Below are 24,141 nucleotides of genomic sequence, written 5' to 3'. Positions count from 1 at the left end.
AAAGAGAAAGGTGAATAAACGTCAGCAAGCTCTATATGCAAATCGGCGATGCAGTTTTGAGGAATCAAAATGATTGTGTAGGTTTATTCCTAGTTTCGTAAACTTTATGAGTATGATCAATTCCTCCAGGATTTCTTCCATGGCTTTCTCAAGAGATTTCTTCAAGAATTCACCCAGACATTTATTCGGAGATTTGTCCTGGGATATCTTAATAGGTTCCTCCACTTCGATGTATCCTTCAGGAATTTCTCAAGGTATTTCTGCAGGTATTCCTTCAGTGATTTCTACAGGGATTTGTCCATATATTCCTTCCAGAATTCCTTTGGAGATTGCTCCAATAACTCCATTTGGAATAATTCGTAGTATGTCTGCAGGAATGTATCGAAAAAAATACTAGAATTTAAAATTATCCAGGAATTGCTTGGAAAATTTGCACAAAATCCGTTAGGGCTCCATACAAGTATTCCTTCAATAATTCGTCCAGAAATTACTGTGGACACGGATTCCTTCAGATTATTTCAGCAGGGATTCCTACAGAAATTTTTCCAGAAATTTGTCGAGAAAGCTCTCCTGAGATTCCTTAAGGACGTCCTCATGAGATCACTTCCGGGATTCCTCATGGAATTTGTTCACAAACTCCTCCAAGAATTCCACCAGGGATTCACCCGGGAAATCCTTCTGTAATTCTTTCAGGAATAACTTCCGGGATTATTTTAAAAATCCATGCAAGAACTCTTCTTGTGATTCCTTTAGAAACTCATTCAGGCATTACTCCAGGATTTCAGGATTTCTTCAGGAATTTCAGCGATTTCTTCAGTACTGATATATCCTCAGAAACCCCTCATGGAATTCTTTCATAAATTGAACTTTGTATTTGTTCTAAAATTCTTCTTGGGATTCCTCTAAAAATTCCTCAAGGGGTTACCCCGGGAATTGCTCAAGGGATTCCTACAGAAATTTCTTCAGGAATTCATCCAGGATTCTTCCGAGAATTCCTTTAAAAAATCCTACAGGGATTCGTTCAGGCATTCCTCTAGAGATTCCTCCAGGGATTCCTCCAGGATTTCTTTCAGGGATTCCTCCAGGAATTCGTCCTGCAATTGCTCCAGTGATTGTTTAAGGAAATTCTCTAGGAATTCCTCCAGAGATTCCTCGTGGAATTTATGCAGGGAGTCCTCCAGGAACACTCCTAGAAATTTCTCAAGCACTTTCCCTAGAGATTTCACCAAGAATTCCTACAGGAATGCCTCCTGACATTCATCCAGGGATTTCTACTGGGATTTCTACAGGGATTCCTCCAGGATTACCAGGTTAAATCAGGAATTTCTGCAGGAAATCCTCCAGAGCTTCCTCGAGGAATTATAGGATTTCTTCAGGAATCCTCCAGGAAATCCTCCAGAGAAATTCTGTCAGAAATTTCTTCAGGAATTTTCCAGGAATTCATCCAGAAGTTCTTCCAGGAATTTCTCTTCCAGGAGATTCCTCCAGAAATTCCTCCGATGATTCCTCCAGTAGTGTAGAATTAGCATACGTTAAAATACACAATAATAAAAACTAAAAACAAAGATTCCTCCAGAAATTCTTCAAAGAATTTCTTCTGGAATTCCTCCCGAAATTCCTCTGAAAATTCCTCTTGGAATTCCTCCAGGAATTTATCTGCGAATTCTTCTAGGAAATTCTATAAGGATTTCTACAGAAATATCTCCAGGTATTCCTATCACCATTCCTGTAGAGATTCCTCCAGGAATTAATTCAGAGATTACTCCAGGAATTCTTCCAGGGATAGTTCCACAAAATTTCCCCTATAATTCCACAAGGAATTTCTCAAGGCATCCCTTCTGGGATTCCGCCAGGAATTTGTCCAAATGTTCCTCCAGTTAATCCTCCTAGGTTTCCGAAAGAAATTTGTGCAGAAGTTGCCAAGGAAGTTGCTCAAGGCATTCCTCCTGAGGTTCCTCCAGAAATTGCTTCAGGGATTCTTCCAGGGTTTTTCTTTTCCAAGAGTTCCCCCAGAGATTCTTCAGGAGGTTTCTTGAGATTTACTCCAGGAATTCTTTCAGAAATTCCTTCAGAAATTGATCCAGAAGTTCCTCCTGGATTTTTTTTTTCAGAAATTACTACCTGAATTTTATCCAGGAAATGCACCAGAGGTCCTTTCAGAAATTCCCCCAGAAATTCCTCTTGGATTCCAGGAATAACTCACACATATCCTACAGGGATTCCTGCATGAATTCCTCCAGAGTTTCCTTGAGGAATTCTAGGATTTCTTCAGGAATCCTCCAGGAAATCCTCCAGGGATTCCTCCAGAAATTCCCCCAGAAATTTCTCCCAGAATTTATCCCGGAATTACTCCAGGTATTCCTCCACGCATTACTCCAGGATTATATCTTCAGGGACTCTTCCAGGAATTCAACCATGGATTCCTTCAGGAATTACCTCATGTATTTCTTCAGCAATTCATCCTGGAATTTCTTCAGGAATTGGTCGTCCGGAAATTCCAGCAATTTATAGGGAAATTCCTACAGCAATTCATCCAGCAATTTCTGCAGGAAATCCGCCAAGGATTCCTTCAGAAATACTCTCAGGAATGCCTTCAGGAATTCCTCCAGGATTTCCTTCGGAAATTATTCCTGGGTTTCCTCCAGAAATTAATCCAGGAATTTCTCCTCCAGGAGTTCCTCCACAGATTCCTGCAGAAATTATTTCATGGATATTTCCCCAAGAATTCCTGTAGGGTTTTCTTCAGGAATTCTTCCTAGGTTTCCGACAAGAATTTGTCCAGAAGTTCCTCCAGGCATTCTTCTTGAGGTTCCTCCAGAAATTGCTTCAGGGATTCCTCCAGGGATTTTTCCAAGAGATTCTCTAGAAAGGTTTCGCCCAGGAATTCCTCAAGAGGTTTCCCCTTGAGTAATTTTTGAAGAAATTCCTCCAAGAAGGAATTCCTTCAAAAATTACTACCAAGTTGCGGTAGTTCTCCAGGAAATCTTTCTTCAGAAATTCGTGCAGAAATTCATCCCGGAGTTTATACAGGAATTATTCCACTAATTCCTGCTACAACTCTTGCATGAATTCCTTCTGAGATTCCTCTAAGAATTCCTTCTTGGATTTCTTCAGGAATCCTCCAGGCATTTCTCCTGGTATTTCTTCAGAAATTCCTCTGGAATTTATCCAGGAATTATTCCAGGCATTCCTCCAGCATTTCATCCAAGCATTTCTCCGGGAACTCCTCCAGGAATTCAACCAAGAATAACCCCAGGTATTTCTTCAGGAATTCTACCAAGAATTTTTTCAAGAATTGATCCTCCAGAAATTTCCCCAAGAATTCCTCTAGGGATTTCTCCAGGAATTCTTCCTGGGCTTCCGACACGAATTTGTGCAGAAGTTCCTCCTGGTATTCCTTCTGAAGTTCCTCTAGAAATTGCTTCAGGGATTTTTCCAAGAGCTCTCCCAGGGATTCTTCCAAGAATTTCTCTAGAAATTTCTCTAAGGATTCCTCCTGGAATTCTTTAAAAGGTTTCTTCTGAAATTTCTCCAGGGAGTCCTCCTAGAATTCCTCTAAGTAATTCTTCAGGAATTCACGCAGGGATTCCTTCAGGATTTCTTCCAGGGTTTTCTCAAGGAATTCATACCGGAATTTCTCCAAGGAATCCTCCAGGAATTTCTCCTGGAATTCTTCCAAGGATTTCTCCAGGTATTCCTGCAGGAATTCCTCCAGGAATTCCATTGGGAATTCCTTCACGGATTCATCCAGGATTTCTATAAGAATTAATTTAATCAGTTATTGTACCATGATGGTACAATAACTGATTACACTCATTTGAAGAGGGTATTCTGCTTAGAGGATTCGAAAAGTCGGGCGCTCCCAGAATTCCTCTAAAGATTTCATCAAAAATTTATCTAAGAGTTTATTCAGGGATTGTTCCAGGCATTCGCCCAGGAATTTCTCCTGGGATGCCTCCAAGAAATCCTTCAATTATTCGTTCAGAAATTCCTCCAGGATTTTTTTCCTGGGATTCCTCCATGAATTTGTCCAGAAGATTCTCCAGGATTTCCTCCAGAAATTCATCTAGAAATTGCTTCAAGGATTTCTCCAGGAATTCCTCCTGTGATTTCTACAAGAATTCCTCTAGTGATTCCTCCAGGAATTTGTCCAGAAATGTCTCCAAGGATCCAACTAATCTTTTTTCTAAGAATTCCTTCAGGGATTTCTGGAACGCAGACTAAGTTTTTTCTGCCGAATCTCGGCAAACTGATTGCCGAGATTGACACCGCCAAGTGCTCGGCAACCGCCTCAGCAAAAATTAAATTTGCCGAGATCTCAGCAATGACAAAAGTGACAGCTATCGATCCTTTTGCCGAAACTTCAGCAATTGAATTTACTGATTGCTCGGCAAATTTATTTCCGACACAAATGGATTTGCTGAAACTCGGCATTTTGTTTGGGAATGTTTTGGTTTGATTTTGAAATAAAAAAAATGCTCAAAATAAAATGAAGAACTCCTCATTGATTTCACACTTGCTTGGAAACACAATGAAATAATTTTAGCTGCGCATATATTTCAGAATTTACATTTTGAATGAAAAAAGTAACCTCACACATTTGTTCTTTATTATACTCCAGAGGGAAAACCGGGGAAAAACACTGGGCAGCTCCTCGAACTCAACTGTGAATTACAGTTTCAAATGAGTATTGCCGGCCATCTGTAATAAATTTAAGATGAACATGAATTACCAGTAATTCAAATAGTTACAGAAAAAATTCGTTCTATAAATATATGCTTACACTTTCCTTAGATCTCAGAATTTTTTCCGGATCGCTCCATCATTATGCAGCACTGTTTTGTTTTGCTGACACTTTTTCTTCTGAGGTGGCGGCTGCAGACGTGACAGTTGTAGTACCGAAATTCGGCAATGAATGAAAAGATTGCCGAAATCTCGGTAATTTTGTTTGCTGATTTGAGTAAAATATATGTTTGCCGGTGGACTCAGCAAAAAATGCTGTCAGTTTTCGTTGTTTTCAATCCACTTGCTGATCTTTCAGTAAAACATATTGGACAATCTCGGCAAATACGTTCTGTTTGCTGAAGTATCAGCAAAATGCTAGTTTGCCGATTGAAATCGGCTAATTTTTCTGCCGAGCTCGAGAATCAGTTTTAAGTGTGCGGTTTCTTCAGATTTTTTTTTCCAGGAATTCCTCCCATAATTGCTATTAGGACACCAACAGGAATTGATCCAGGTATACTTTCAGAAATTCCTCCATGGATTCCTACTGTGTTTACTCCAGGCATACCTGCAGGAATTCCTCTGGAGATTTCTGCAAGAATTCCTTCAGGAATCGCTTCGGAAGTCTTGTAGAGTATTTTAGAGGGGTACAGGAGCAAGTAAATTCTCTATGAAGTCATCCTGGTATTCTTTCAAAATTATCTCCGAGAAGTCTTTAAGGAGTTCATCCACAGATTTATCCAGAAATCCATCCATGTATTTCTTCAAGAATGCTCCCTACAGTTCCTGCAAAGTAGTTCCTTCATAAAGTCGTCCTGTGATTCTTTCGGGTACACATCCTGTGATTCTTATACAGTCACTGTGACTACTTTAAACATATAAGTACTTACATTCTAGAAGCTCTTTTGAACATTTCTCCAAGTAATCCTTCAGGTACTCCCCTAGAGAAGATTTTTCGGCATTCTCCCAGGAATTGTTCAGGTGAATTCTAGGATTTTTCTTCGAAAATACCTCCAACACACTTAAAAAAGATTCTTGAGCTCGGCAGAAAAAATGCTGATTTCAAACGGCAACTCCAGATTTTGCTGATAGTTCAGCAAACAACACGTTCTTGCCGAGATTGTCCAAAATGTTTTGCCGAAATATCAGCAAATTCTTTGATAACTGGAAAAAACTGACAGCATTTTTTGCTGATCTCATCGGTAAACACTGATTTTACTGAAATCAGCAAACGAGATTACCGAAAATTCAGCAATCTCCTCATCTATTGCTGAGTTTCGGCAAAAGAACTGTCAGTTTTGCAGCCACCTGTCTCTGCCAGAAAATAAATATACCAAAACAAAGCAGTGATATGTGACGACGAAGGTGCTGTTCCGAACGATAGAAAAGTGAATGTAAGTTCTTTCTGTACACACTTAAATTCAGAAATTGATCTCGGTAAACGGTTTACCGAGAATCCAACAGCTGATATCTCGGTAAAATATTTACCGGTAAACCATTACCGAGTCTCGGTGAACTTTGCCGAGATCTCGGTAAAAAGTTGGATTACCGAGATCTCGGCAAAGTTTTAACGACATCTCGGTAAAACTATTATCGAGATTCAGTAAAAATTATTTCCGGATTCTCGGCAATCCGTTTGCTGAGGTCGTCGATTTAATTTAAGTGTGTAAGTGATTAATGCTATTATTTTATTTCAAATCTATTACAGAACAGCAAATACACCGATTGATGGTGTTCTTCGAGAAGCTGGTCGCATCTGGGGAGCTGTTCAATCCTGGATGAATGTATTTTTCTGATTTGGAGCGAAACAAAAAATGAGCACTTCCAGCAATAAATTAATTATTTTTTATTCTATGAAAACTTTGGAGAATGTGCAATAATAAAGCTTTCATACTTATTTTTTCATGCGGGTTCATAATCTTAATTTTATGAATAACAATTATTCTCTCATTGAGAAACAAAAACAAATCAAATTGCCGAGGTTCAGCAAATCCATTTCTTCTGGAAATTATTTTGCCGAGATTCAGCTAATATATTTGCTGAGAAACTCGACAAATAATTAATAGCTGTCATTTCTATGATTGCCGAGTTCTCGGCAAATCGATTTTTTGCTGAGATGTTTGCCGAGCACTCGGCGGTGCCAATCTCGGCAAACGGTTTGCCGAGATTCGGTGAAAAAAACTTAGTGTGATGATTTTCTCCACGTGAAATTCTTACAAGGACACCTCGAGGATTTCCACTAGTGATAGTTTCAAGGCTTTAACGAGAATACCTTCAAATCTTCCAAGGATCCTTCCGGGAATACGTCAATTGACATTTCTGTAAGATTATGTTTTAAGGTGAGTATTTGGAATGTGGGAAAGGACGGCTCAAGCTTATATGAAATAACATCTATTTTCTCTAGGGGTCTTAAAACTTCTACTGAATTCCATTTCAAATACTAACAGATTTTTTCACGTGATACTTGAATTCAACAAGAAAACATTTAACAATCTTTAGCAGTAATGCTACAAGAAATTTCAGAGGTCCTTTGGAATACGCATCAAAGAATTCCCTTGAAAACTTAATGTTTCATGACTCGGCGATTTAAAAAAGAAGCCGTACAAAGCATCGTTATTCATATAATTCTGCTTCATATTTCTGGTATCATATTTCCAAACAAAATTAACAAAGCCAAGACCATTTTGGACAATGATTAAGTGTGACAAGCTGAGAATAGTCTCCTATAACTAGCAATTTAAACGCATATTATGCCAAATCAATGTCTATCATAGATATATGTTTGTAATTAATACAGTGGTTTTCAGATTTTTTTCTTATTCTCATATATTAAGTCATGAAAAATTTCCAGCCCCCCCCCCCACCCCTCTAGCTACGCCAATGGTAACGGTGCGGTGAATCGAAGTGTGCTGTGGAATGTGACGGACGCAAAAAAGTATACTCCCGGCAAATTGTTTCATGAATAATGAAAATTTGTTGATCTGAAAACAGACACAAATCGAGCGAATTAACACAAAAGACTTACATCCGACGAGCTGCAATTAGGTGAGATACTTCTGATTGCATTATTTGTACCCTTTACAGTTATGTGTTGCTATTTTCAATACCCTCTCATCTAATGGAAATTGCTTCAGGCCTGGATTCTTTGCAAAATGATGATATAGCCTATGACAGAATAAAATGCTTGAGAGGACTTGGTCAGGTGTTTTTTTTTTTCATCTTTATGGAATATGGGGATAATCTGCTCAACAGACACCTGATCGGCGCGGTTCCTGGAAGTGTGGGGTTTGGAACCGTCTCCTACAGTAAAAATAAAAGTCAGAACTACCCCACCAACCCACTAAACACATTCCTATTGCCACCAAACTCTAGTCTCTCTGAAACCACTTCAGAGGCATTGCTTCAGAGAGGGGCTAGGGCACATCGTACATTCCTGGTTAGCTGCGTGGTCTGCAGCAACAAACATCGAGGCATTGCTTAGGGGAGTCACCAAGATAGCATGTTGACTGTTGACACTAAGCCAGCTTCCCCGCTGGTCCTTACTATTTATTTTGCCCTCAGGAGGAGGTCAGGGTCAACCATCACGCCGCGCCAAACTGTGCTTCAAGCACCAAGAACTAATACATAAGTGCAACGCGATTTGACCTGCTGAAGGCTCAGACTTAGAAGTTGCTGACAGTGGGGCCTCCTCCTGCCCCGGACCCCTGTCGGGGACCCCTTTCCAACCACGGGCTTGCATCCAGTCCAGTAGACCGACGGCACGACAGGAGTGCTCCCCACGCGGCAACTTATTCGCTATACGGGTCAATTTCGATCGCAGGGAACCGGTATGACCTACGTTGCGAACTCCGAACCCTTGGATCATCTCTTGTATAGCGTCTCTGAACTAGCCAATCTCTGATTTCACGTGTCACGTTCATTGTAACTCCAAGACGATGTGGGTGATGGCCGTTAAAACGCCGTTCCACCCTAACTCGTCTTTTCACATCTCCTGTACAAGATTGTTAGGTGCCGTGTTTTCTCCGCACGTGGAAAGCTTGTGATAACGGGGGTACACAAACAAAACGTATTTCGCCGTTTCCTCCAAATCAGTACAAACCGGAAATTCGGGAGAACCCGCATGACTGCAACCACATGGCCCGAAAGGACCTGAGTCAGGTAGAATGTTACTTACCCATGGCGTCTATTAACCCAACTATACCTATTACGAATCAACCTGTGGATCTACCTTCCTTTGGTGGTGTAGTTTCACGCGCACTGCCATTTGACTATGGAGACCAATCTGGCAGTCATGCGTATGCCTCTTGTTCCTCGCATTCCGAAGCAATCTATGTCCTCCTCGATAAGGATACCGGTAGGCACCATATCAGTGATGACGTAGTGAATCCTACTTCTTTTACGCTGGAGTACTATCGCGGCGGTTTTTAAAACCGACAGGCAGGCACGGGAAAATTCATTCACTCAGATTCATCTTGCCAAATGCGCTCTTTGTTTTGATTGCTTTGTATCGTTCGCTCACGGTTGGATCAAACCGTTCCAATGAACCCCACCGAGTCTCAATACAAATGAACGGCAGAAAGAAAGATTGCATAAAGAGAATGGCACCAAAGAAATTCAATCATGCCGATCGTGGTTCTTCGGATGGGCCGTGATTCAATGAATCTTTACGCGAACGTTCACACACGAATCAAATTTTAGATTCAGTGCGAATGAAAGATTGCATTCGCGTGATTGTTATGACAATATTATTTTGCGGGTTTGGTGCGTTTTCTCAATTTATTGCTTGATGGGGAGGTAAAGCATGTCCATTCGTGTTATATTTCCTTGGTCATGTGAGGGCAAAGGGGGAAAATGCAATGACCTTGGCAGTGACATTGGCAGATGGTGCGGTGCGAAAACAGTTAATTCGGTTAAATATACCTACTATTGTATCATGTATCATGATGATAGCTTTCTATCAGGAAATATTTCTACCGTACTTGAATGCATGCATGTCTATCGCGCCGCCGGGCCCTTGATGAGGATCAGACTCACATATTTGTGCCTGATTTGCCTGAACGACAAAAATTTGACCACTTTTGACAAATATATTTCGGCTCATTGATTGATTCAGTCCAGATTATAATTCTCCTGATCTATTCAAACACGGTAACATAGCGGTTGTTTTTCCTTTCCTTTGTAAAGTATGTAAGCTTCATAATTTATTTTCCGGTTATATTATTATATTGGTTGCCTAAATCAGACTCCAAATTTTAAACATGTTCCAAATGACAATTTAACTGTAATAAAACAGGCGAACGTAATGTAAATGAATCAGATAATTAGCCTAAAGTGACCAGATATATTTTGCTCTGATGCGGGACACAGTTTTGAATTGCAAATTAATCAGTGACCCGTTTTTAAGAAAAAAAAATATTAAAATACAGGTTGTAAACGTAATAAATAGAAAAAGATATAGGTTTGATTTTCGAAAAAGCGAACATTTTTGAATTCTGTTTACATAGATAAAAAAATTAAGGACCAAGCCCTAAATAGAGAAAAATAACAAGAATGAAAGAAATCAACATTTAAAACTAAAAGTTTAAAAATCCAAAACTTCAAGAAAATAGACATAAAGATATTAAAAAAAATAATGTTTCTGCAAAATTTATAAGGATGTTTCAAAAAGTTTGTTAGAAAGTATACATATCAATTGAAATACATCTGTATTAAATATTTCAGTTTTTTTTACAAGAGTATTTTTCCAAATGTCTGAATATTTTTTATGAACAATTTTGGTCGAAAGATTGAAAGAGATAGCTGGCGAATGTTCAGGAAGGAGTTTGTGACAAAACCATGGGAATTTCTTAGTTGAATTCTAATGTAAAGTACTGGCGTGTTACTGGAGCAAACTCTTAAGAATATTTCTTATATGAAATTCTGAATACGATCGGTGAAGAACTAGAGTTGTAGTAATGAGCTGATTTTTTTAAATTAGATATGAAATAATAATACCTACGCTTTTTGCATGATTTCCTTTCATAACCGGAGAATTAACTTTTTTACAATACAAAAAAAACAGCTCGTTACTACAAATCTAGTACTTCAGCGATCATGCCCTATTCCTCCAATATTTCCATTACAAATATGATTAAGTTTTAGAAGAATATAAGTTTCTACAAAAAGAAATTTGTTCGTGAGATATCTCTACAGAAATCTTTCGATTATTACCGAAAACCCTCGGGAAAATCTGATGAGTGTAATCCTGGTGAAAACTATTCACGAATCATGTACCCTTTGGCATGGTTCAATTTGGATTTTATCTGACGAGTTCGGACTGATATTTTTCTAAGAAAGCCCTGTGGGTTTCTACTGGTAATTCTTTAAGACATTTTGAAGACATTTTTGAGGAAAAAAATGAATGAAAGTTCCGGTTAAACGTTTTTAAACTAATTTGCAGAAGCTTACAAGAATCAAGAATAATAAACCGCGTTGATTTACGAATCAAAAGTTCTTCAGCGAATGTCGAAATCCGGGACATTTCCGGGACACTTCGCAATGCGGGACGACTAGCTTGAATCCGGGACTGTCCCGCACAATCCGGGACGTCTGGTCACTTTAAATTAGCCCATCTTTCCTACAAGCCCAAATAAATATTAACGTTCGGCGATGTTGTCCCTGATACTAGATGATTTCCTAATTAGCCTCGAAACTGAAGTTAAAGCACGCAATTGATCAATACCCCCAACGCCCCCAACAGATGGGATAGAAAAAACTAGCACCATCAACATCAGCAGAAGTACGACGAACGAAACGAAAGAATCGCCGCGATTGAAGGAATGCATTCACGTGTGATCCTTTCGAGACATTCGCCTTGCGATTGCAGTCTCGTACCGAATGATTCAACGGGTGAACGTGAACAACGACGAACGCTGCCATAATTTTCGTGTATTTGCTTTATCCCCTTAATTCGCCTGAGTGCGTAACACACTATGTACAGGCTTGCTGGGATTGTGTTTCGTTCCGCGAGAATGTTTGCGAGAGAGCTCGAAATGAATGAATTGTGAACGATTATTTCCATGCCTGCCTGCAACATCTCTGGAGATTGCTTTGTAGGAGCCATTACACCTCTCGGCTTAGCCATCACGATCCTGTAGGCATTACCCCACGGATTCACATTGCCACTCTGACAGAGACCCTCATAGCAGGCGTCTCTGCTTGCCCTTATCTCAGTCTTCAGTGCGGCTTTTGCAGCGGCGAACACCACCCGCCATTCGTTTCCGTGATCGCATCGGTCCACCAGAAAGCCGGTGGCCTCCCATTTCTAGCACCACTACCAGCTCGTCGCCGTCTAAACCAAGTAAGTTTCGCTCACGGCGGAGTACTTCCCTAAATACCCCTTCGTCGAAGTGTGATGTCTTCCACCTGCGAGGGCTTGGCCTTGGCGTAGCCGCCTCTTCCTCTACCCGCTGCCTGCTGTTGTTGTAGTCGATACTATAGTGAACGGCCGTCTATTGTCTACTCTTCAGTTTAAACTACTTGTTAAGCCAGGCATACAAAAGGTCAGGTCAAAAATCTACTCCGCAACGTTTCGACTAAAGGTATTTGAAGGAGTAGGGCTTTACCTTGTATATTAATAGCTCAGGCCTTGGTTTCCCACTTCGACATCAATGGCAAAATTAATGTTCCGTGGCACAAAGGTGTTTCAATTGTGCTCCATGCACATTGGTGCCAATGGTGCCTAGTTCCCGCATACTCAGCTAAAGAAGATGACCCAGTTTACTTTGACGATTATGAAGCCCTCATAGGTAGTAGTCATCATCTCTTGGACGGGGTACTCATCTGTCGTCCATATCACTTCCATTTTTCTAGACCTATCCGCGACCCAATTGCCGTTGCCGGCGGGTACTCGGTACGGGTGCGCTATGATGGCGATATCCGTCGTCCACTCAGGAACCACCTGACAAAGCAGTTGCTGAGCCGCGTCACAGTGGTTAAGGTTCAACTGCGTTATCTGCACTGTGATTTGTCAGCAGTAGTTCTTCTGAACGCCGTGTACCTTGGACCTCACGTTGGGTGGTTGTTGTTTACGGATTTCCCGGAACAAATCAAGCTCCTGGGTGAACTCGTGCAGCCTTGTGGCCTTCACCGCCACATCGCCTACACAGCTTGCTCTTTTGCCGTCCCATAACTTGTGCTCTAGTTCCAGATACCTAAAGCAAGCCTACGGTGGCCTCGTGCAAGGTCAATTGGCATACTCACCAACCCACATTAAGCTTGTACTAAGGCTACCCTGCTGGACCCTCCCGTAGCCTAACGGCTGTGGTGGTGCACCGCGTACTGTTGTCGCAGTGCCGTGACAAGCTTTTCCGCGTCAGTGATCTTGTCTGTGGAGTAGGGTGGCCCACACTTATATGAAAAACAAAAATTTCGAAAAATGCCAAGTCTTACCTCCTAAATCAGTTGTTTTGAACTCCCAGAAGCTACGTTCAAAATTTGAGCTAAATCGGTTGAGCCTAAGGGGGCGCTCAAAACGCTTGAAGTTTGTATGGGAAAAGTTGGCCAAATGTATGCAGAAATTTTATGTTTTCGAATTTTTCCGCTAGGTGGCGCTGTAAGCGTTCAATAAATTATTCCTTTGGCATTTTTGTAGGTGACTATATACCAAACAACTTTGTCGAAGACCGCAAAGTGATCCAACATCTGTAAAAAAGTTGTACCCAAGGCAAAGTGAGGCAAAGAATAAAGATTTCATTATTGATATTATTCCTTTACATGTACAGGAAAAATATTTATAATGTTTCACCTCACCTTACCTAGGGTATAACTTTTTTCACAGACGTTGGATCACTTTGCGGTCTTCGACAAAGTTGTTTGGCATATAGTCACCTACAATAATACCAAAGGGTTTCTTTATTGAACACTTACAGCGCCACCTAGCGGCAAAATTCGAAAACATAAAATTTCTGCATACATTTGGCCAACTTTTCCCATACAAACTTCAAGCGTTTTGAGCGCCCCCTTAGGCGCTCAACCGATTTAGCTCAAATTTTGAACGTAGCTTCTGGGAGTCTAAAACAACTAATTTAGGAGGTAAGACTTGGTATTTTTTCGAAATTTTTGTTTTTTATGTAAGTGTGGACCACCTTACTGTGGAGCTTTACATTTCCTCCAGAATAGGAATCACCCCAGCTGTTCACCCAACTTAACACGCCGCTTGTTCGTTTGCAAGTGAGGCCGAGCCCGGTTGCGTCTCGCTTTGGTTGGCATGCTTCGATTGGTACCCTCCGTGGTACCAACATTAACGAGTTACATATATTATCGTGGACCGTGTCTGACTGCGTACTGTGCTAGTTTACTACCATCTATTATCTTGGCGCCACCTATACCTCACATTGTCTAAGTTTCCACCTTCAGAGTCGCCTCCGCTGTAAGAGCCCTCACCTCGACAGCCGCATCATGGACCTCCTCCGCCAGACTTTTGTACACTCCTTGTCTCGCTTAAGCTCGAGGATCATTTCACCCGAACGAGTACCTGCGTCTTATACTGTGCAAGTCGGCTCCCAAATCCACGATATTGGCGTCGCTCCGCATTGCCTTCAAGACGTCCGAGTGCTTGGACTGTTCGGTCTTAATGAAGAGCGAATAACCTCTCACGCGCTACGCACCTACTGTTTTACGCCTTCTTGGTGTGCCGTCCCTAACCTCCTCAACTAGCGTTTTTTTCTTGTTCCTCTTCCGCTCGACTTTCGTCCAAGTCCAAAAGGGGTCGTTCTCCTGGTTCGGCATACTCTGTGGTTGCGCTGCTTGTTTCTTTCGATCCGTGACGGGCCGGCCTATTCAGGCCCACCCTTTCCTTCTTTCCAGGACGCCTGGGTCCGATTTGCCGGCACCGCCTGATAGCTCCTCGCCAGACGGCTATCTCACACGCTTCTGCGATTTCTTGTCATAAGCAATCGCATCCGCTGCACTTTTGAGGCTACCATCTGGGTCTGGGTGGACTTCGGAACCTCTGATTTCGCGGGTTGTGCTGCTGCCGCAGTTGCCATTGAGTTGCCACGAATTTCTCGTGGTCCTGCCTGGTCGCCACCATTGATTTACGATGATGTCTAATAAAGGCCTGCTTGAGGTCCTAACTAATATTAGACTTCGTGAATGCGCAAACTGCGACGAGACCGCGGAGCATGCGCTTTTCGTATGTCCACGCTTCGTGGAGCAAAGGTCGAGTACGCAGCGAGATATGTGGTAGAGATATCATTCCGGGCATCATTGTGGAATGAATGTGTACAGGGGCGGCCAAGTCAGTCACGGTTTCCCGAATCTGACTTGAGTCTACCGGGTAGTCTGTAGTACTAGCCAGGACCCCTTTTCTCAGGGGAGAGAGGACAACTCATGGCGATAGCTGGTGTAACGCTTACCAATAGAGAGTTTCCATGTACGGTCCCCCCCCCTAATGGGCGTTCCGCGAAGGTAATGAAGAAAGGAAATTAGGTTTTACTGGGTCAACCTCCACATATGGCGAGGACCAACCTCTAGGATTTTTTGGATCTCTCTAGGAGCTTTTTTGAATCCTTTGAGTATGCAGCAGGGATGCCATATATACAGATTTATCTGTATTATACAGATTTTTGAGCATCCGCCAGATTTCGTTTTATATGAAATACAACTTTTTGAGCGGGAGGGGCCATTTTATTTTTGTATGGGATACAGATTTTTCTCCCAAATTTGGTATGGGATACAGATTTTTCAAAAAACCATCTGGCATCCCTGGTATGAAATCACATCTGGTGTCTTTTGTTTAGAGACAAAAGCTCGACATCTGGACTATTTGGTGGACTTTTCCCCCGGAACACGCCATTCTTAGATATGTGAGAAGTTAGCATTATGAACACAAGTTGCACTTGGCAAACTTGTAAATAGTTAGGTGTGTGTATAAGAGATCATACCTTCATTGGAGTTTACCACAAGCAGATGTAGGTGATCATTACTATACTTAAGTGTTAGAGTGTTGTAAGCTATCAAATTAAACGACTCATAAAAAACTTTCCGAAGTGGCTATGTACCATAGATTTGAATGGTTTGGCCTTTGACTCCATATTTTTTCCCGTATAAATAACCATCGGTCACTCTAAAGAAGATTCCAAGAGTAGTAAATAGAATATAGAATCTATTAGATTTTTAATCATTCAAAATCACTTCAATATGTACCATTTGCAATTTCATATTGATTAACACTTCCTATTTTCTTTCTTTTTTTCCAGGTATGCCAAAGCACTGAGATGTCTTCATGAAAAATTGGGCTTAAATCAGTTGATACTTGTAAGAATCGACCAATATGCAACGAATTGATGTGCTTTTATCAGCACATTCAAAGGTATATGTATCCTAGTAGCGCTGTAGTATTGATGAATTCAGGTATTGTGGCTCGGAATATGTTTTGCACCTCACTGCGAATCTAAAAAAGCTCCTTCTTCGCCCCTATAGGCATAATTTGAATAAAATGTTAGGTTGTTACGTATAAAAAGCAGAACTTAATATGTGGATGGTCTTTACTCAACACTATCATCGTAAATTGTTATCTAACATGCGTTTAATGTAGCATCTCACCATTTTTCAGCCGGATTTTCTGTGCTTTACACAGCAAACATACGTACTCGTAAAAATGTAAGTCATCACGAAACGGTTGAGTAGTAAAACTGGCACTAGCTTTTCGGTCGTTTGCACTTAATTCGTGTAAATCAAACTTACTGCTGCGATTCCGGCGACCCAGCCGAGGAGGGACGTCGTCCCATATGTTCGTGATGGTTTGATGGCTCCCGGACATTAAATATATGGTCCTAGCTGGCAGCTTCACTATCAACAGTGGCCGCCGTGATTATCTCGTGCAGCTGCTGTTTGCTACTGTTGTTCTGCCATAGCCATACATATTTTTCCTCATCCTCCCCGGTCACTAAGTAGGAAGCAGACCACTACCGATGAAGGCATCACACAGCAGCAGTCTAGCGAAACGGTCGAGGCCGGAAATTGAGTCAGCTAGTGGCAGCACACAGTTCGCGTGCTCAGCTGGAAGGTTACGGTAGCTGCCGAGCCAGTAGTGCGGAAGTTGGAGAAACGGGGGATTCGGTTTGTTTTATTGGGCTTTAAAACGGCTTATTAATGGCGGACCCGAATGGATATTAAGAAATATTGTCGAGTCATTTATTTCGGGGTGTTTATTTTAGTGGAAACAGTTTCCGCCGTAGCTGGTACTGCTGCTGCTGCGTCTACGTTTAGTGGGTCATGAACCTGAGCCCATTTCACGGACCGTGCCATAAAATGATGACCATGAAATTCGCTGGAATCGTTTAATAGAGCTGTAAGTTTAAACTACCATGGGATCCTACAGGTGCCGGAACTATTTGGTGTGGGTTGATGGATGGTAAGGCATGGTTAATAGTTGCCGGTTTGCAATAATCGTATTTTTGCCCAAACAATCATTTTTTTTTTTGGAAAACGGCTCAGAATCACAAGTTTGATCATTCCAAACATGTCACCATTTTCCTTTAAGCATAAGCTGATTCAAGAACTTTATTTTTACATCCAAAGCCATTTCCACGCGGTTTTTACCCTCCTTTTGTGATTACGGTCAGTTTTGATTATCCGTACATTACGCCAGCAAGTTGTTCCAAACGTGATGCAATAGGAAGGTTGAAATAAATCCGGGCTTCCAAAAAAAAAAACTTCAGCAGTAATGTTACTGAGCTAAAAACGAGACAACTCATTGAAGATTCCAACTTCTAATGAAAACTGAGTAAAGAAACAAAAGACTTGTTGAAATTTGAGTAAGGCTCACATAGTCATTTAGTAGAAATCGCTATGGATGCAGGGATGTACATTATCACCCATATTGTTCCTCATCATTATTCGAATCATTTCACAAAATGCTCTTACTTGGCGTTCAATCTACTCATATACCGTTGCAATGCCTCAAGCTAATGACTGTTTCCATCAAAAGTTTTAGTTTTAGGTTAACATTGACGTGTAATATTAATTTCGCATGGTGACGATAGGAGTTTACGTCATCGTCTAGCAGTGCTCCGGTTGAATAACGCCAAGTTTTGATGAAAGCACCCATCCAGCCAGCAGCGAGCAGGAAATGGGTATGTGTAGACTGTAGATAACATGGCAACTTTTCTTGATTTGACAGGAAATGAAGGAGTGTCACGACACAATTTGAACTCTGTCTGGCGACGGGGGTGTGTGCGTGTGTAGGTATGAATCAAAGAAATGAACTTTCCGAGAAGAAGGATATCCTCGAAGACATGGGGGCTGATACGATTCCGGGAAATTAATTGAATGTTTCAAGAGGTTGAGTTATTTTACGGTTAATATATATAATCAATTATATTGCTGTTGCATTCTATATCAAATTTAATTTCGTTTTTCAAAATTGTTTCTACTATTGTATTAGCTTTCACCACACCAACATGTTTTCCAAGTTTAATTGAGTCAGGTAAATCTTGACCAAATCCTATTCTGTATCATAACTTATCTAATAATAGAGAATCCATACCTGCAATGCTAGAAGCTGCAATACTTGCTGGCAAGTTTTCTGGTCCCGCAAGGCAGAAGCAATACATTGTGGCTATGCAAGTGCAGTGCAGTGTGAAGTTTTAGAGTGTGTAGTGTGATATTTGAGAATTTTCAAGGATTCTAAAAAGTTGTTCTTTGTGATCAAATACACCTCCTTTTGCCTTTATCTTTTTATAACATAACGCTCCAAGTAGAACAGAGCCTGCATCTCTAGAGAAATCCCAAAAAAAAAGTCTTCTTGAAGGAATCCTTGGTTATACTCCTGTAGAGAACCTAGGATTTTTAAGGGAAATTATCATTGGAATAGGCACGGTAAAGGCTGGGTATGCTGCGCAATCCAGATCCCATTGTGATCCACTAGCCTCTGCCTAGCAACTCCTATCCCTACCTCCTCGTGGTACCGGCCGGAAACTACGAGTAACCTTAAGGAAGATGGTGTAACCAACCCCGGTGGGAACTTTGGTCGTAGGCTGACAGGGAGGGGTGGGAGGAGGGGAGGGTTGGTTGCTTCGGCAAACCTGAGCGTCTGTTCTCCAGAAGGAGCGACTCACAACAGCGTCTGATCCCCATGTTATGGGCAGCTTATCAAAGTCCGAGTGCCAGGGAAGGACTCTTTTTTTTTTTTTTTTTTTTTTTTTTTCTTCTAAACCATAGGGGGATAAATCTGCTCATCAGACACCCTAACAGGAAGGTTAGGGTAGTGTGGGGATGAGGCCGTCTTCTACAATGCCGGTAGAAGCCAGGACTACTCTCTCCTCGACCCACTAAAACACATTCCTATGGTCGCCAAACCCTACGTCTCTCCGGAACCACCAAGAAGGTATTGCTTCAGAGAGGGGCTAGTGCATATCGCACCCTCAAGGTTAGCTGCCGTAGCCTAGCAGCAACGAACATCGATGACTCGCACTGGAGAGTCCATCACGATAGCATGCTGGCGCTTAGCCAGTTTCCCGAGTGGTCCTCGCCACTCCCTTTGTCCTCGGAAGGCGGGCAGGGTCAACCCCGCCCGCGCCCTACTGCTGAGCGGACATCAAGAACTGATGCCCACATGCAACCCGATCTGACCTGCTGAAGGCAAGGGTATCACTACCCTTCAGGCCTTATCAGCTGCATCCGTAGGTTGCAGACAGCAGGGTCTCACCTACCCCGACCCTTGCCGGGGACCCCTTTCCAACCGCGGGCTCAGATCCAACCCAGTAGACTGACGCCACGACAGCACCGCTACCGGGACTTCCTCTCCGCGGCCACTTAATCGCTGTAAGGGTCGATCTCGACCGCAGGGCACCGGTATGACCTACGAAGCCGACTTCGAACCCCTGGACCACCTCTTGTACTGCATCTGGACTAGCCATTCTCCGAGTCCACGCGCCACCTCCTTTGTAGCTCCCAGACGATATGGGTGATAGCCGTTGAAACGGCATTCCAGCTAATCTCATCCCTACACATTCTCTGGACCAAGTTGTCCGGAGTTGTGTCCTCCCCGCATGTGGCAAGCATGCGGTCACGCATTGTGCGAAAACGCGGGCACACGAACAAAACGTGTTCCGCCGTTTCCTCTAAACCATTGCACACTGGGCATTCGGGAGAATCCGCATGCCCGAAACGGTGTAGATACTGTCGGAAGCAACCATGACCTGTAAGGACCTGTGTCAGGTGGAATGAAACTTCCCCATGGCGCCTATTAATCCAACTATCTACCCTCGGTATCAACCTATGGGTCCACCTTCCTTTGGTGGAACTGTCCCACGCGCGCTGCCATTTGACCATAGAGGCCATCCTGACAGTCTTGCGTATGCCTCTTGTGCCGCGCATTTCGAAGCACTCCATATCCTCACTGATAAGAATGCTGATGGGCACCATACCAGTAATGACACAGAGAGCGTCGTGTGACACGGTACGGTACGCGCTTGCAACCCTCAGACACATAAGCCTGTAAGTACTTTCCAGCTTCCGTCGGTAGCATTCAGTACTTAGCGCGGTACCCCACGCCGGGCCGCCATACCTAAGTATGGACGTAGCAACACTAGCCAGAAGCTTGCGCTTACTGGCGTACACCGCTGAGCTATTGGACATCATCCGGGACAGTGCCGCAATAGCTGTGGAGGCTCTTTTACAGGCATAATCGACGTGGCTACCGAAGGTAAGCTTATCGTCGATCATCACGCCCAAGTGCTTGACAGAGCGCTTCGACAGGATAGTGCACTCTCCTACACTGATCTCCGTCTGCTGCGCCGACTGCATGTTGTTAACAACCGTCACCTCTGTCTTGTGGTGAGCCAGCTCCAGTTTTCTGGACCGCATCCACGCCTCCACAACCTTGATCGAGTGGTCGGTAGTCAACTTCACCTCCTCGATCGTTTCACCGTAGACTTCGAGCGTAATATCGTCGGCAAATCCGACAATCACCACTCCCACTGGGTACTCTAACCTCAACACCTCGTCGTACATGACATTCCATAACACCGGACCCAGGATGGAACCTTGCGGGACTCCTGAGGTTATGTGAAAGCACTTCCGACCCACCTCCGTGTCGTATACTAGTACGCGATTCTGGAAGTAGCTTCCGAGAATCTTGTACAAGTACTCCGGTATCCCCAGACGCAAGAGCGCATCAGCAATAGCAGCCCAACTGGCGCTATTAAATGCATTCCTTACATCCAGAGTCACTACCCCGCAAAAGCGAATTCCCCTCCTCTTAGGCTCGAGTGCTTTCTCGGCGGTTTTTGTAACCGACAAGATAGCGTCTACGGTGGACCTCCCCTTCCGGAAGCCATACTGGTTGCTCGAGAGACCATTTACGCCCTCAGTGAACTTTAACATTCTATTGAGGATGATCTTCTCGAGCACCTTCCCCGCCGTGTCAATCAAGCATATTGGTCTATATGCCGACGGGTCTCCGGGTGGTTTCCCCGCCTTTGGCAATAGTACCAGGCTCTGCCTCTTCCAAGCTTCTGGGAAAACTCCCTCGTCCAGGCATTTCTGCATAGCAGACCTGAACATCTCGGGAGCTTCTGCAATAGCTACTTTTAAGGCCAGGTTCGGAACTCCGTCCGGTCCTGGGGCCTTACCTACGCTAAGGGACTTAGCTATCCCCGCAAGTTCCACATCGGTGACCATTTCCTCATCGCCAGCCCCAGTCCCCGGCTGTCCTACGAAAGGAGGCCAAGGACTAGGATCATGACGCGGAAAAAGTCCTCCAATGATCCCCTCCAACATCTCTGGAGATTGCTCTGTAGGAGCCATCACACCTCTCGTCTTGGCCATAACGATCCTGTAGGCATCACCCCACGGGTTCGTATTGGCACTCTGACAGAGACCCTCAAAGCAGGCCTTTTTGCTTGCTCTTATCTCGGTCTTGAGCGCGGCTTTTGCAGCGGCGAACACCACCCGCCGTTCGTTTCGCTCTTCCTCTGATCGTGCTCGCTGCATCCGCCGCCTAGCCCGTAGGCAGGCGCGGCGCAGGTCCGCAATCGCGTCGGTCCACCAGTAAGCCGGTGGCCTCCCATTTCTAGGGTGGACTCTCCTAGGCATGGTCGCATCACACGCACGTGAGAGCACCGCTACCAGCTCGTCGCCGTCTAAACCGAGTAAGTTTCGCTCACGGCGGAGCGCTTCCCTAAATACCTCTTCGTCGAAGTATGATGTCTTCCACCTACGAGGGCTTGGCCTTGGCCTAGCCGCCTCTTCTTCTATCCGCTGTCTGCTGTTGTTGTAGTCGATACTGTAGCGAACCGCCAGGTGGTCGCTGTGAGTGTAGCCATCATCTACTCTCCAGTTCGAACTACTTGTTAGGCCAGGACTACAAAAGGTCACGTCAATAATTGACTCCGCTCCGTTTCGACTATAGGTACTCTTGGTACCGACGTTAGCCAAGTCGACATCTAAGATGGCCAGTGTTTCTAGCAGGATCTGACCCCGCTGGTTCGTGAAACGGCTTCCCCATTCCACAGCCCAGGCATTAAAGTCACCCGCTATTACCACCGGCCTTCGCCCTGTTAGCACGGTCGTTAAGCGGTCCAGCATTTGCGTGAACCGCTCGATCGGCCACCGCGGAGGCGCATAACAGCTACAGAAGAAGACCCCGTTTACTTTGGCGACCACGAAGCCCTCATAGACTCCGGAAGCACTGATGATGACAAGGACGCATTTTACGCGCAGCTCGAACGCGATTACGATCGCTGCCCAAGCCACGACGTCAAGATCATCATAGGAGACTTAAACGCTCAGGTAGGCCAGGAGGAGGAAGACCGACGATTGGTAAGTTCAGCGCCCACCAGCCACGACCTACGACTCATTGATTTCGCCGCCTCCAAAAATATGGAAATATGTAGCACCTTTTTCCAACCCAGCCTCCCTTATCGTTACACCTGGAGATCACCACAGCAGACAGAATCTCAAATCGACCACGTTCTGATTGACGGACGGCACTTCTCCGACATTATGGACGTCAGGACCTATCGTGGCGCCAACATCGACTCCGACCACTATCTGGTGATGGTCAAACTGCGCCCAAAACTCTCCGTCATCAACAATGTACGGTACCGGCGACCGCCACGGTACAACCTAGAGCGACTGAAACAACCGGATGTCGCGTCAGCATACGCGCAGAATCTCGAGGCCGCGTTGCCAGACGAGGGCGAGCTCGATGAGGCCCCTCTAGAGGACTGCTGGAGTACAGTGAAAGCAGCCCTCAACGACGCAGCCGAGAGCACCATCGGGTACGTGGAACGGAATCGACGGACCGAATGGTTCGACGAAGAGTGCAGAACGGTTTTGGAGGAGAAGAACGCAGCGAGGGCGGTAACGCTGAAGCAAGGGACTCGACAGAACGTGGAATGTTACAAGTTGATGTTGATGTTAAAGTTCTATCAGAAGCTCAACGCATCCCGCAACGGTTTCGTGCCGCGAGCCGAAATACGCAGGGATAAAGACGGAGGCCTCTTGACGGACGAACGTGAGGTGATCGAAAGGTGGAAGCAGCACTTCGATCAGCACCTGAATGGCGTAGAGAACGTAGGCACGGGAGACCACGGCAAAGGAGGAAACGACGACGCCAGTGCAGCGGAGGACGCAAATAAACCAACTCCCACGCTGAGGGATGTTAAGGATGCCATTCACCAGGTCAAAATCAACAAAGCAGCTGGTAAGGATGCTATCGCAGCTGAACTCATCAAGGTGGGCCCAGAAAAGTTGGCCCTCTGTCTGCATCGGCTGATAGTCAGGATCTGGGAAAGCGAACAGCTACCGGAGGAGTGGAAGGAATAGGTAATCTGCCCCATTCACAAGAAAGGCGACCATTTGGAATGTGAAAACTTCAGGGCGATCACTATTTTGAATGCTGCCTGCAAAGTGCTTTTCCAGATCATCTTTCGTAGTTTGCAACTAAAACGAATGAGCTCGTGGGAAGTTATCAAGCCGGCTTCAGCGACGGCCGGTCGACAACGGACCAGATCTTCACTGTATGCCAAATACTCCAGAAATACCGTGAATACCAGGTCCCAACGCATCACCTGTTCATCGACTTCAAAGCGGCATACGACAATATCGACCGCGCAGAGCTATGGAGAATCATGGACGAAAAAGGCTTTCCTGGGAAGCTGACTAGACTGATTAAAGCAACGATGGACGGTGTGCAAAACTGCGTAAGGGTTTCAGGTGAATTATCCAGTTCATTCGAATTCCGCCGGAGACTGCGACAAGGTGACAGACTCTCATGCGTACTCTTCAACATTGTTCTGGAAGGTGTGATGCGACGAGCCGGGCTCAACAGCCGGTGAACGATTTTTACAAAATTCTGTCAATTTGTGTGCTTTGCGGACGACATGGACATTATCGCCAGAACATTTGGAACGGTGGCAGAGCTGTACA

The 24,141-nt window shown here is 44.0% G+C and overlaps 1 protein-coding gene across 2 annotated transcripts in view; it reads left to right on the top strand.

Annotated features, from left to right (window-relative positions):
* The window catches only part of LOC109431959 (protein sidekick-2), a 288,459-nt gene that overhangs the window by 143,529 nt on the left and 120,789 nt on the right, over positions 1-24,141 (top strand). Inside the window, exon 1 of one of the 2 annotated variants that reach the window (XM_062846153.1) lies at positions 15,157-17,119. The exons of the other annotated variant lie outside the window; for it this stretch is intronic. Coding sequence (XP_062702137.1) covers positions 17,113-17,119 — 7 coding nt within the window. The 5' untranslated portion in view covers positions 15,157-17,112. Of the gene's footprint in view, positions 1-15,156; positions 17,120-24,141 lie in introns of those variants that run through there. 2 annotated transcript variants of the gene reach the window in all.

The sequence above is a fragment of the Aedes albopictus genome, chromosome 1 (genome assembly GCF_035046485.1).
Source record: "Aedes albopictus strain Foshan chromosome 1, AalbF5, whole genome shotgun sequence".
Classification (NCBI taxonomy): domain Eukaryota; kingdom Metazoa; phylum Arthropoda; class Insecta; order Diptera; family Culicidae; genus Aedes; species Aedes albopictus.
The sequence above is the reverse complement of the archived record's forward strand: the minus strand, read 5'-3'. Positions and strand labels throughout refer to the sequence as shown.